This window comes from Ctenopharyngodon idella, chromosome 12 (assembly GCF_019924925.1).
Source record: "Ctenopharyngodon idella isolate HZGC_01 chromosome 12, HZGC01, whole genome shotgun sequence".
NCBI classification, from domain to species: domain Eukaryota; kingdom Metazoa; phylum Chordata; class Actinopteri; order Cypriniformes; family Xenocyprididae; genus Ctenopharyngodon; species Ctenopharyngodon idella.
The window spans coordinates 10,944,630-10,959,503 of record NC_067231.1 but is presented as its reverse complement, the minus strand read 5'-3'; the positions used below and the strand labels follow the sequence as shown (position 1 = coordinate 10,959,503).

The window sequence follows — 14,874 nt, the reverse complement described above, 5'->3', positions numbered from 1 at the left end:
CAACTTGGGATGATAAATGGGATGTCACAACACCTAAATTAGGGCTACAAACATACAACTACATAAGGATGGTATATTTTGCTGGCATTTAGTTTGTATGTATGTGTAATGGTGGAAAGAGTTCATTGTGTGCACATACCCATGCTCAGTCCACAGTCAGTCTATGACACCTACCTTTTGACTCTCCTTGCTATAGTTTTGAGTTATGAGTCTTTACACTTTTGTGTGTCACCCAAAAACAACACACACACACACACTCACACACACACACACACACACACACAAAACAACTTTAAAAATGCATTCATGTACATTAACAAAGATTTGGAACAATTGTAATGCATTATAATGCAGGATTCTGACGTTTTCTTATTTTAAAGATGTGGCGCTTCTCATACAGTGTGCGAAGTTCTTCATGCTTTATGTATGCCCCTCTAGCCTCACTTTTACTCTTTCAAAGACTAATGACACTACACATATTTTTGTGCTCAAATACAATCAGCTGACTATTAAGTAGCAAATCATAAATCTTTTAGGATCTTGTGATGTTTTTACTGGCAAACGAGAAAAATATTGATTAAAAAAATAATTTGCAGTGCATTGTCCTTATTTGATTCTTTTGACCTCTTCTTCCTAATCCTTTTAATTTTTTAATAACTTTTAAATGATTGTCCCATTTTGAATGTTTTATGGGCATATCATTCACATATTTTCTCAATTTGTCTCTCAGGAGGACTCTCAGAGGTACTACTCCTGGCACAGTTTTGGTCCTGGTGACAAACGTACACAGGAACTGTGGGTGAATCTTGATTCAGTGCATCAAGGACCTGTAAGAGTGCACACTATCCTGTCTAACACACACCGACAGGCATCGGTGAGACAACCACACACATCTTATTCTAAACATCTTATTCTAGCTTATCATGTTGTTACTTGGCATTTTAACTCCCTGCCTACATTTCTTGTTTCTCACTCTCTCTCGCTCTCTCTCTTCTTCTTACATATTTTTCTTTATCATACTCCTCACTAGCGGGTGGCACTAACCTTTAACTTCCCTTTCTATGGACACCAAGTGAGACAAATCACCATAGCAACTGGAGGTATTGTATATAGACTTTGTTCACCTATCTCCTCTATAAGGCCATTTATAGTACATCAGACTGGTTTGCGTTTGCCTTAGCTTTAGCCTCAACCGCTAATGAGGAAGAAACTTCAATTAGAGTTTTTATTTTACGATCGATATTTCTCAATACTTAGGTCACTTTTCAAATTTCTTTACACAGTTTTCCTAACCAATTTTTCCACAACAGTTAATTTCACATTCAAAATGCATTAAAACTGCCAAAACACTTCATACTGTCATGTGTGGCTGTATTGAAGTAACACACGAAGACGAATGGCTCAAAAGGAAACAGTCTTTAATATAATAATTCACAAGAGAAGCTCAGGGGAAAACACAACCATGTTACATAGGCGAGAACGGACCAAGAAGTAAGGAGAACACATAGGAACCCTGACAGCACGCCCCCCTCATGCCATGCAAGGTCCAACTGAGGAGGGAGGGCAAGGGCTCTGGAGGAGGAACTGAAGGTGCAGGCAGGACAACATCTGACCAAGGCCGAGCCTGTGGGACTAGGGAGCCCGGTGGAGTTCTAAGACTGAACGTTTCCGGTGGAGCCAAGGGAGGGAGGAGCTAAGGCGGAGGCGATGCGTCGACAGGCTGTGGTGGAGGGTTGGGTTCAGAGGCTGGAGTTGCAGCCAGGGGATCCTCTGGACAATATGGAGCAGGTGGCCTGAAGCCCTGAAGCACTGAAGCAGATCCACACAGTTAGGTGCAGGAGATGAAAAGGGACTGAAGGGTACCAGAGAATGTGGGGTTGAGGAACTGACATTTAAAAGAGGTGGGAGAGGGAGGCTGGGAGGGATCACAAGAGATACAGGGCTGGACAGAACCAGCGGGGAAACAGGCAGTTCAGGGCTGGACGGAACCAGCGGGAAGACAGGCAGTACAGGGCTGGGTGGAACCAGCGGGGAAACAGGAGAATCAGGTCTGGTCAGAACCAACGGGGACAAGAGAAACAATTACCTCCTCAAACACATCCAACAGTCTGAAAAATGTTCCAGTAAACATAGCGATCCCATCTACCATGGTGAGGTCATAGACTTTTCTCCCAGCCCTCGAACTCCACTAACGCTCCCTCGGCAGCACACGATATAGTGGGCTCATGCACTGGTCAGACACACCTTGTGGTTCAGGCTCCGGGGCAACGACTCCTTCTGTTCTCTCTTCAGCTTTGGTCTCATCAGTCGTAGCAGGCTGAAGTCCACGGTCTGTGGTGGGCTCTCATATCTCTAACGTGCCGGTCAGTGGCGGATGGCTGGTCTCTGAATGTGGAGTGGCGCTGGTGTCCTCTGCCAGGCCAATGGTGAAAAAAGGAAACAAAAAACGGAAAAAACGCTGCAAAAAATTAATAACTGTTAGTTCCTTTCTTCTGTCACGTGTGGCTGTAATGAAGTAACGCACGAAGACGAATGGCTCAAAAGGAAACAGTCTTTAATAATCCACTGGAGAGGCTCAGGAGAAAACACACCCACATTACATAGACGAGAATGGACAAAGAACTAAGGAGAACAAAGAGCTTAAATAATCAGGAGAACTAACAAAATGGTTAACAGAACAGGTGAACATTACACAATGTTTTCTTTTGTAAAAATTTCTTGACAAAACAAGAATGACAGTTCTCCACTTGTTAAGAATTTGTTACATGGTACATGTTTACACTACATTACAAAATTATTATAAGTTGACGCCTTTGGATAGATTGCAATGAAACTGAAAGACTAATACCTGTGTAGGTGTTCAGCTACATTTAATTGTTTTGATATTATTTATTTGTAGCAAATTGCTGTCTTATTAATTTTTTTTTGTATTATGTTAGGTTTTACAATCACTACGACACATTTCTCAATACTTGGGTCAGTTTTTCAAAACTCTTCACACAGTTCTCCTTACTTCCTGCTTGGCACAGCAGTAAATTTCACTTCCAAATCACTTCATGTACTGTATTTCTCATATCAAATCATTTTTCCATAACACCAGCAAATGTTTTTACCCAACAAACACACTTTGTCACTCATAAAACAATGACCTAAAAACACTTAAGAACAGGTAGTATCAGACAGCGTTTTTTTTTTTTTTTTTTTGTAAAATGTCTTTATAAAAAAGATTAACAATATATACTGTTTAAAATTCACTGCAGTATATGATACCTAGTCAATGATTACATTACATTAGAAGTAAATTATTTCTACAGTTTTTTTTTTGTCCTTTTTTTTTTTTCAATTGCTAAAAAGCAATAGTTAATACTAAAGCGTCTCAGTTACGTATGTAACCCTCGTTCCCTGAAGGAGGGAACGGAGACGTACGTCAGTAGTGACCAACGAATTGGGATATTGCCAGAGAGCCCTATCAGCTTTGAGTGAACCTAAACAAGCCAATGGAATTGGCGTGCGATATTTGCATAATGCGCAATGCCCCCACAAGGCGGGTATAAATACGGAAGCGGATGCAATCGCACTCTGTTTTTCGCTGAGACAACCTGAGTCTGTACTACAGCGAAGGCACAGGAACTGGTCTCCGTTCCCTCCTTCAGGGAACGAGGGTTACGTATGTAATCGAGACGTTCCCTTTCAGTCAGTCACGATCGACGTACGTCAGTAGTGACCAACGAATTGGGATCCCAAATAAAGCGCCACAGTTACTGACCCCTTCCAGCCACCCGGCACACCTTGGGGCGGAGAAGGGGGCGAGCTTACACCAAGAGAGTCTACTGCTGTTCAGCAAGACCCACTGCAGTAAGACTTAGACAACACTGGGGAAGCGAACCCATAGGGGACGCTGCGGAGGCCACAACCTACCCTGCAGGGGAGGTATTACGTGGAAATACACTTATGGACTGGCCGTGGGCAGTACGCATATGGAGTCCAGCGTAGAGATAGGGGGAGACTCATCTGACAGGTGACAGCAAAGCTGACTCTGCTAAGGCAAAGACAGGGGCTCGCCATAGGGAGTTTCACCGTGGACAATACACATATGGGACCACTCACGTGGAGGGGTCACAACATATGGCACCCAGCCAAACATCAACGTCAGAGATGGACGTTTGACCTGGCATCAGACACTCCGCAATGTCCGAGCCGCAAGGGGAGGCAGAGGAGCTCGATAGGGTTTGCCAAGTGGGGAACTCTACTGGAGCAAATGGATGCATGTATCCGGCCCAGGGGGCGGGAGTGGCATAGCAAGCCGACACTAGAACGTGTTCTTCGCGTTACCGGCTACTGAAAGCGAGTACATGGGAAGATACCGGTTCCACACGAAGGCTATAGAATCTAGCGAACGTGTTGGGTGTCGCCCAGCCCGCAGCTCTACAGATATCTCTCAGCGAGGTGCCGTGCGCCAGCGCCCAGGAAGAGGCAACTCCTCTAGTGGAGTGAGCTCTTAACCCAAGTGGGCAAGGCACGCCTTGGGACTGATAAGCCAAGGCGATGGCATCCACTATCCAGTGGGCCATCCTCTGCTTGGAGACAGCCTTTCCCTTCTGCTGGCCTCCGTAACAGACAAAAAGCTGATCTGAGCTCCTAAAGCTTTGTGTTCTATCCACTTACAGGCGCAGAGCGCGGATGGGACAGAGCAAAGCCAGGGCTGGGTCTGCCTCCTCCGAAGGCAGCGCTTGCAGGTTCACTACCTGATCTCGGAAGGGAGTGGTAGAAACCTTGGGCACATATCCAGGCCGGGGTCTCAGGATAACGTGAGAGTCACCGGGCCCGAATTCCAGGCACGATTCGTCGACCGAAAATGCGTGCAGGTCCCCTACTCTCTTAACCGAGGCCAATGCAACCAGGAGGACGGTCTTAAGGGACAGTACTTTTAACTCCACTGACTGCAAAGGCTTGAAGGGATGACCCCGGAGAGATGTAAGTACCAGGGAGAGATCCCAAGAGGGTATAGAGGGGCGGCGAGGTGGATTCAGTCTTCTCGCCCCCCTCAGGAACCTGACGATCAGGTCGTGCTTCCCCAAAGACTTACCATCAACTGCATCGTGATGTGCGGCAATATCGGCAACATACACCTTGAGGGTGGAGGTAGACAGGCTTCACTCCAAACCCTCTGGCAGGAAGGAAAGCACAGACCTGACCGAACATGATCAGGGGTCCTCTCGGTGAAAGGAACACCATTCGATGAACAGGTTCCACAAGTGATAGTGTCTACAACCGACTGGGGGAGATCACTTAGAACCTCCGCGTCCCATCCAGGGACCAGACATGGAGTTTCCAGAGGTCCGGACACGGGTGCCAGAGGGTGCCCCGTCTCTGAGTCAGAAGGTCCTTCCTCAGAGGAATGGGCCAAGGAGGTGCTGTCGCGAGGAGCGTCAGTTTCGAAAACCATGTCCGAGTAGGCCAATACGGAGCCACTAGCAAGACCTGCTCCTCGTCCTCCCTGACTTTGCACAGGAGCTGTGCGAGAAGGCTCACTGGGGCTCACATATTTGCGTAGGCCCTGGGGCCAGCTGTGTGCCAGAGCATCCATGCCGAGAGTGCCCTCGGTCAGGGAATAAAACAACTGGCAATGGGCTGTGTCCGGAGAGGCAAACAGATCTCTATCTGTGCGGCCCCGAAAGGCTGCCAGATCAGCTGGACCACCTGGGGGTGGAGTCTCCATTCGCCTGGAAGCGGAGGCTGCCACGAGAGCTCGTCGGCTGCACGGTTGAGCACGCCTGGGACGTTAATGGCACGAAGTGATCTCAGATGCTTCTGACTCCATAGCAAGAGATGGCGGGCGAGTTGCGACATGCGACGGGAGCGTAGACCACCCTGATGGTTGATGTACGCAACGGTCGCAGTGCTGTCCGAGTGGACCAGTACGTGCTTGTCTGACAGCAGCTCCTTGAAGGGGCCCAGTGCAAGACGTACTGTTAGCAACTCGAGGTAATGGATATGACAATGCAGTTGGGGCCCCGTCCACAGACCCGATACTGCATGCCCGTTGTACGTGGCTCCCCACCCGGTGGCAGAGGTATCTGTGGAGACCACAGCATGCCTGGACACTTGTTCGAGGGGAACTCCTGCCCACAGGAACGAAGGGTCCGACTACTGAGCGAGGGTACGACGGCAGTTCGGTGTCACGGGGACACGGAACGTACCGCGTTGCCACGCCCATCTTGGGACCAGGTCGTGAAGCCAGTGCTGAAGCGGCCTTTATATGAAGCAATCCTAGTGGCGTGACTGCGGCTGCGGATGCCATATGCTCCAGGAGCCTCTGAAAAAGTTTCAGTGGGGCCTCTGTCCTGCGCTTGAGCAAACTCAGGCAGTTCAACACCAACTGGACGCGCTCCTTGGTGAGGCGCGCTGTCCGGGCGACCGAGTCCAGTTCCATACCGAGATAAGAGATCCTCTGCCTGGGGGCGAGTTTGCTCTTGTCCCAGTTGACCCGAAGACCCAACCGGAAGAGGTGAGCAAACACCATGTCCCTGTGTTCGCACAACTGCTCTCGTGAGCTGGCCAGAATGAGCCAGTCGTCGAGGTAGTTGAGAATGCGAACGCCCTGTTCCTTGAGCGGAACAATGGCCGCCTCCTCAACCTTGGTAAAGACGTGGGGCGACAGGGCCAGCCCGAAGGGTAGGACTTTGTACTGATATACTCGACCCTCGAACGCAAACCATAGGAAGGGTCTGTGTCGAGGCAGAATCGAGACATGAAAGAATGCGTCCTTCAGGTCGATCACTGCAAACCAATCCTGGGGATGGATGCATTCGAAAATGCGTTTCTGCGTAAGCATCTTGAACGGAAGCCTGTGAAGGGACCGATTCAAGACATGCAGATCTAGGATTGGCCGTAACCCACTGCCTTTCTTGGGTACAATGAAGTAGGGGCTATAAAACCCTGACTTCATATCGGCTGGAGGAACCGGCTCGATTGCATCCTTCGCCAGGAGGACAGCAATCTCCGCCGGGAGAACAGGTGCATTGTCCAGGGACACGCGAGTAGTGGACACCCCTGAACACCGGGGGACGCCGGGCGAAATGAATTGCATAGCCGAGTCTGATGGTACGAATGAGCCAGCGGGACGGGCTGGGAAGCATTAACCAGGCTCCCAGACTCGGGACCAATGGCACCACAGACGTACCCGGCGTGGGGCAGCGAGACAGAGTGCGACTCGGACCCGACTCGGACGGCATAGCGGCCCGAAGTGGAGTTGGACTCTGCGAGGTGGCAGTGTGCATGGGAGATGGCGCAAGGGAGGCAGCCTCGACATACACACTGGGACCTGCTGGCGAGGTGAGAGGGGGCTGAGAGTGGCGAGGTGAGAGGGGGCTGAGAGTGGCGAGGCAGGGCACCGCACACTGCCAGCCGTGCCCTCTTGGGACCTGGAGGATTGGGAAACAGCTCTTTTTGTGAAAAGGTGGGTACCGCTGGACTCCAGAGAGCCAGCGGCGGGACAATATGAGACACAAATTCGGGGGAGGGAGAGATGCGGGCATCATCCCCCGAAGAGCTGACATCCTCTCCTCCAGGTGGCCCGTCTCAGGACCGCTTCCTAGTCCTCTGCCACCTGGCTTGGCTGGGGTCTGAGCAGGCTGGACGCCTCGTCCGCGACTGGCTCCCTGCTGTCTGGCGGGTGGAGGCTGCTGCTTTGCAGACTTGGCAGGGGTGCTGTTGGACTACAAGCGTAGCCATCGCTTGACCAATGGAGCGAGCCATCACCTTAGTCGCCCGGAGGGCGAGGTCGGTGGCGGCGCGCAGCTCCCCCAGCAGCTGTTGGTCAAGACTACCCTGGGGCATGTCCATGAGCGCTTTGGCCTGGTAGACCTGAAGCAGGGCCATGGCATGCAAGGCAGAGGTGGCCTGTCCGCAGGCTCTGTAAGCTTTCTCCGTCAAGCTCGATGAGAATTTACAGGCCCGGGATGGGAGATGAGGTTCACCATGCCAGCCAGCGGCCGTCGGACACAGTTGCATCGCGACGGCTTGCTTGTACCCCTTAGCCTCCCCGCCATCCAGAGTGGTGAAGGCGGAAGAGGGACCAGGCCTGCCACGAATGCTATACGGCATTCTCCAAGACTCGGTCACATCTTCATGCACTTCCAGAAAAAATGGTACCGGGACGGGATGCTGAGGACTAGCGCGGGCCGCCCCGAGAAAGCAATCATCCAGCCGAGAAAGTTCGCGGTGGAGGATTCCAGACGAGCCCGACCTTCTCGGCGGCACGGGAAAGCATAGTCGTCAACTCAGGATCGACCTCGGGCAACGCTACGGTCCCGGAGGGAGGCAGCGCAGCCGAGTCTTGACAGAGGGACCAGCACGATCCTCCGGCAACACCACAGGCTGCAGTGTTGTTGAGGGGATGGGGCCTGTGGAGCGGAGCTCGGCAGGGAAGCCCTAACCGTAATCCTCAGGTCACCCTTCCTGCACGCCGTCGCACCGCTCCCCTGGCCGGAGCCAGAGAAAACGGCCGAACGGGGCATAGGGGAGGGGACCCCCGCTCCCTGAGAACCAAGGAACGAGAGTCTAGACCTCAACACTGAGAACATGAGCTATCCGCATAAGCTGCCTCAGCATGCTGAACGCCCAGGCATGTGACACAGCGATTGTGACCATCAGCGGGGACCAGGAAATGACCGCATCCAGTAACGCACAGATGAAATGACATCTTGAAAAAGACGCGGTGTTCGTCTGTGAAGCTCTTTTAGAAGGGGGAAATTCAGCACACAAGGAACAGCCATGATGTGACTGCAAGTACACACTGATCGCCTGGCAGTCACAAGCACAGAGGAACCGGCCCAAATCGCAAACCAACGGGGCAGAAAACAATGCTGTGAAAACAGCAGTTGAGAGCTGTATAATAGCTTGTGAAAGCTCGCTCTGTGAAGGCTCGCGGCTTCGCTGTAGGGTGCCTTAACACCAGCATGACGAAACAGAGGCTCTTCAAAGGCTTGAGAAGTCACTCTCAGTCAAATAGCAGGAATACAACAGGTTGGCTCCGAAGCGAAAGACAGAGTGCGATTGCATCCGCTTCCGTATTTATACCCGCCTTGTGGGGGCGGTGCACATTATGCAAATATCGCACGCCAATTCCATTGGCTTATTTAGTTTAACTCATAGCTGATAGGGCTCTCTGGTGATGTACGTCGAATGTGACCAACTGAAAGGGAACCACTTTTTTCAAAAATCTTCATACAGTCTGCATTACCAACTGAATCTTGGCCAAACAGTTAATCTTACCTCCAAAACTAACTCAGACCAACAAAACACTTATTCCAGAAATAGCGTCTGTATTTTTAACCATGCAGCAAACATTTTAAAATATCTTGAAAAAATACTTTAATTTATAAACCGTTGTTTCTCCTTTTGTTTAATAGGTTTACATTTGGACAGAATCTATAAAAGATATATAATTGTAGGCCTATTGGCTAAGACGGCAAATAGCCTACTCTCTTTGTTTTTTAATAAATATAAATGTTGTAGGCTACGTTTTATTATCATTATTAAGTAGGCTACTTGCAAACAACAACAACAAAAAAAGTTAAAAATAACATTATTAACCGTTATTTTTTCTAATCAAACCGGTTTCGAAACGTTGATAATACAGAAGGAATGCTGGAACAGAAACGTTAAAATACCGATTCTGCTCAGAGTGGAACAATTGAGTTTTTTTTTCGTTTTTAAGCCCTGGTCTCTAGTTAGTTGCTATATCTTTTCAGAAAGATCAGAGTTAGTTTTCGAGTAATAATTTTTCAAAGTTCATATTTTTCCCATAGACTCCCATTCATTTCTTGAAAATGCACCTCCAGAGGAGCAGTTCCGCCCAATAGAGGGCGTGCCACCATAAGAAATTATTGGCTCATGCATTCACTTTCGGTTTCGTCAGTTCGTCATTTCTGTGTTTTAAAGCTTGCCAGTTTGAAACAATTCTAGCGACTGTATTAATATACAAGCAATGAAAAGCATGACATACTTTTAGAGCTTCAAAGATGTTTGGTGTGATAAATAGAGACTCGCTAGTCTCATGTAACCCAGGCAGCGCCCGCGGGGCTGCCGCTCTGAGAGCACTTGAGACGCTCGTGCATTCGAGCAGATGAGCGAGAGGGAGAGACAGCTGCACGGAGCGATAAAAACATTAATATAGAGTGAAAAGTGATTAAATACGACTGAAAGATCAGATTTCTAAAACGGATGAGACAATGGGAAGAAGCTTTGCATGTCTTACACCTTGTATGGGTAAGTTTATCCCTGTTCTATTCGCTCATATAGTAGCAGACGAGCACTTTCGTTTTTGCCCTCGATCACTATGTTCATCATTTACATGCGTTTTTTAACTTTTTTAAATAAAACATTCCAGCGATTCAACATGATTCTGTCACAAGAACGCATTAAAGAGTTATATTTAGTAAATGCACGCTGTTTTGATGAAATAAAGAGTCGCGATTGCCCGTCTCTGAACTCGACTGCCCAGAGCAACGCGTTCTCCCTATCTTCGTCATTCACATGTGTTTCTTAACCTTTTTAAATAAACCATTCCAGCGATTTGACAAGATTCGATCACAAGAACGCATTAAAGATGTACATTTAGATTTTGGATGAGATTTTGAGTGAAACAGAGACGTCTCCATTGCGTCCAAAATACATGGCGATGTCATTCAAGTGAGCACAAGAACGCATCAAAGAGCTTCTTTTTTTGTATGACTGTGTTAATGATGTGTGGCATCTATAAAGAGGCACTTCGTGTCGCCGGCGCCGCTGCTGCTCCCAGCATGAGCAGATGAGAGAGAGACTAGATACTTTCGATTCCATCCTCAGTTTGTCAAGATTCATTATATCTTTGTTTATACCATCTAGAATCTCAGTATTGATCGGGTGACTACATGTTTTAAACAGTTTATTGAACAGGTTGATTGCCTGATACGATGTTACACACACACACACACGAGCCGAGCCGCGCCTCTTAAGGCGGCCGTTGTGGTGGGGCCACCTTCAGAACACGGAACAGACATGGGCGTTTGGCTCTTTTGACTCGGGCTGCCCATCGAGACTTGTGCCAAGCCAACATTAAAGTTTGATTTCAAACTTTATTTTCTAGTTATTATTGTACTAGTAGTAGTATTACATTGTCCTCAAGAAATACATTATACCAGGACACAGACGGAGGAAGACAGGTAAGTGTAAAACAGGATGTTTTTTTTATAACAGAGGCACGGACACTGGCAGACAGAGAATGCAGGTGAGTAATGGCACAAGCACTTTAGAGCAGTCACTTAGCTGAATAGGTAATGGAGGAATGTCTCTTTGCAGGAATGGGATGACCGAAGGAATCAACGATGGAATGGAGGAATGACGAAGGAAGATGGGAGGAAGAAGATTGAGAGGGCTCAGGTAAGTAGCAAGTAAGTAGTCCAGGTACGTGTGACGAGACCAGACACTGAAGTGCAGGGAATGAGAGTCTTTATAGTGTCTCTGATGATGAGGTGCAGGTGCAGGTGATTAAAACTTGGGAGATTGTGAACGAGCGTGTAGGTCTGGTGACGATGTGTTGGTGGGTGCTGGCTGTGACTCATTGACAGTACCCCCTCCTCCAAGGGCGGCTCCTGAAGACCGTGGTCTACCTCGACCCCGGGGAGCAGGGCGGTCCGGATGTTCAGAGTGGAATTGTGTAAGGAGCGTGGGGTTGAGGATGTCCTGTCAGTTAACCCAGGAGCGTTCCTCCGGGTCATAGTCCACCCAGTCGACAAGGTACTTCACACTCGGTAGATGGACTCCTCGTCAGCGATGTCGGGAGGAGGAGGTACCGCATCGCCACCAGAATCTGTGGAAGGAGGAGACAAGGGTTCAGTGTGGGGTTTAAGCAGGGAAACATGGAATGATGGAGAGATACGATACTGTGCTGGTAGGTTTAGTCGATAGATGACCTTGTTGAGCTGCCTCTGTATGGTGAATGGACCTATGTACCGGGGACTCATCGGATGTCCCTCGTGAAGAGCCATACCTTCTGGCCAGGAAGGTAGCAAGGAGTAGGAGCTCTTCTGGAGTCTGCATGTCTCTTGTGTCTCCGCATTGCCCGCTGGAGATGGACATGAGCTGAGTCCCAAACTCTCTCGCTCTGCTGGAACCAGTGGTTGACAGCTGGAACCTCGGAGGGCTCACCCGAGCAGGGGAAGAGAGGTGGTTGATACCCTGTGGTGGTCTGCCGAAGGGAGTTTTGGGCATATTCTGCCCAGGGGAGGAATTGGCTCCATCTGTCCTGGTTACAGTGGCAATACAAACTCAGGTATCTCCCAATATCCTGGATCTTGCGCTCAGTCTGGCCGTTGGTCTACGTATGGTATCCTGATGATAGGCTCACTGATACTCCTAGGAGCTTTAAGAAGGCTTGCCAAACTCTGAATATGAACTGTGGTCCGCGGTCAGAGACGATGTCTTCAGGGATGCCGAAATGACGGAAGACGTTGGTGAACAGTGCTTCGGCGGTTTCAAAAGCTGTGGGAAGACCCTTGAGGGGGACGAGCTTACAGGCCTTGGAGAATCGATCCACGATTACTAACACACAGGTGTAGTTATTAGATGATGGGAGATCAGTCATGAAGTATATACCCATGTGAGACCAGGGTCTGTGAGGAATCGGTAAGGGGACCAGCTTGCCCTCGGGAAGTCTCCTTGGGGTGTTGGCAACGGCACAGACTGAGCACCCTTTGATGTACCGGGAGATATCCTGAGTCAGGATATCTCAGGATATCCAGATGTCAGATGTCAGACAGGATGTCCAGAGCTCGGAGATGTGTGAGGTAAGTCCATGAGGGGCTGACGATGGGCCAGTGGAACACAGAGGAGCCCCTCAGGTTCTCCCGGTGGAGCGGGTTCGGAGAGGTTAGCTTGGGAGATGCGCTGGTTGAGAGACCACTGAATAGGGCTGACGATCATGGCTGGAGGGAGGATGGGTTCTGAAGAGGAACATTCTGGATCAGGCTGATACAAACAGGACAAGGCGTTTGCCTTACAATTCTTATTTCCAGGGTGACAGGAGATTGTGAAATTAAATCTGGTAAAGAAGAGAGCCCAGTGAGCCTGGCGAGGGTTTAGTCTTTTAGCTTCTCGGAGGTATTCGAGGTTTTGATGATCTGTTATGACCTCGAACTGGTGATTGGCTTCCTCCAGCCAGTGTCTCCACTCTTCCAAAGCTAACTTGATGGCAAGGAGTTCCTGATTCCCATTGTCATAGTTTTGCTCCGCCAGGGATAGCTTCTTGGAGTAGAAGGCGCATGGATGGAGTTGTGGAGGATCACCCTGCCACTGTGACAACACCGCCCCGACCCCGGTGGATGAGGCATCGACTTCAACGATGAACAGGAGATCAGGATTGGGGTGTACCAGAATCAGAGCGGTGAGGAAAGCTTCCTGGAGCTGATGGAAGGCTTCTTGGGCAGATGGAGTCCAGGACAGAAACTTGGGCCGGCCCTTGAGGAGAGATGTGAGGGGTGCACTGAGAAGAATGTAATTGTGGATGAAGCGGCGGTAGAAATTGGCAAACCCAAGGAAGCCCTGTAACTCTTTCACTGTAGTGGGTAATGGCCAGTTGCGGATGGTTTCCACCTTCCTCTGATCCATCTGGATGCCATGTTGGTCCATGATATAGCAAAGGAAATGTACGGAGGTGGTGTGGAACTCGCACTTCTCCAGCTTGAGGTAGAGGTGATGTTGGCGCAGCTTCTCAAGGACCTGGGAGACGTGGCGGCGATGTTCGGCCAGGTTCTGGGAGTAGATGAGGATGTCATCTATGTAGACTATGACGAACCAATGGAGGTACTTCCGGAACACCTCATTCATGTAGCTCTGGAACACGGAGGGAGAGTTGGACAGGCCACACGGCATGACCCGGTATATGTAGTGTCCAGATGGTGTAATGAAGGCAGTGTTCCACTCATCCCCCAGGCGTATGCAAATTAGGTTGTACGCACTCCGCAGGTCCAGCTTGGAGAAGATGCGAGGTCCCCGTAGCTGTTCCAGAGACGCCAGGACCAGAGGAAGGGGATAGCTGTATTTCACAGTCTGGGAGTTCAGATGACGGTAATCAATGCACGGCCTCAATCCTCCATCCTTCTTGGCCACAAAGAAGAAGCTTGAAGTGGCAGGGGAAGTCAATGGTCGGATGAAGCATTGTTTCAAAGCCTCCTGTATATACTCCTCCATGGCCTTCTGTTCCAGGATGGACAATGGGTAAACCCTACCTTTGGGTAGGGTAGCCCCAGGCAGCAGGTCAATGGCACAGTCCTATGGCCGGTGAGGTGGCAGTTGGGTGGCCAGCCGTTTGCTGATGCCAGGATGATGTCCGCAGTGGAAACTTCCAGCACCATGAACGTAATTTCCTCTGTATGTAAACAGCCAATGCGGAGCATCAGTGTGGGGGAGAAATGCCGGATGTGACCACGACTCAGCGGCTTTCCCTGGATAGTATGGATTCTGAGATCCTGTGTGCACCGTTTGTGTCGTACGTTCAGTTTCTGGAGAATTTGGTTGCTGATGAAGTTCCCTGCGGAGCCGGAGTCAATGAGGGCTTGCGCTGAAACACAGACATGAGGGTTTAGGATATGCACAGTCGTTCTTGTTAGGGGAGCAATGCGAGCAGGTAGTTGGATAGTACTCACCGCTAGGAGTGGTGGTCGGATGGGGCAGGCAGCGATGATGTGGTCCTCTCCCCCACAGTATAGACACAGATGTTGTAAGAGTCTCCTCTGACGCTCCGCTGGAGTGAGACGAAAGGAATCCACCTGCATCTGTTCAGGTGCTGGAAGGGCGACAGATGGTATGGTGGGCAGAGGAGTTACAGTGGGT

General features: G+C 49.7%; 1 protein-coding gene across 1 annotated transcript in view; it reads left to right on the top strand.

Annotated features, from left to right (window-relative positions):
* The first annotated feature begins 348 nt into the window (after window positions 1-348).
* Window positions 349-14,874, top strand: part of plxdc1 (plexin domain containing 1) — a 238,748-nt gene continuing 224,222 nt past the window's right edge. The window contains exons 1-3 of the mRNA XM_051915699.1: window positions 349-363; window positions 731-874; window positions 1,031-1,100. Of these exons, the coding sequence (XP_051771659.1) occupies window positions 349-363; window positions 731-874; window positions 1,031-1,100 (229 nt within the window). The remainder of the gene's footprint in view (window positions 364-730; window positions 875-1,030; window positions 1,101-14,874) is intronic.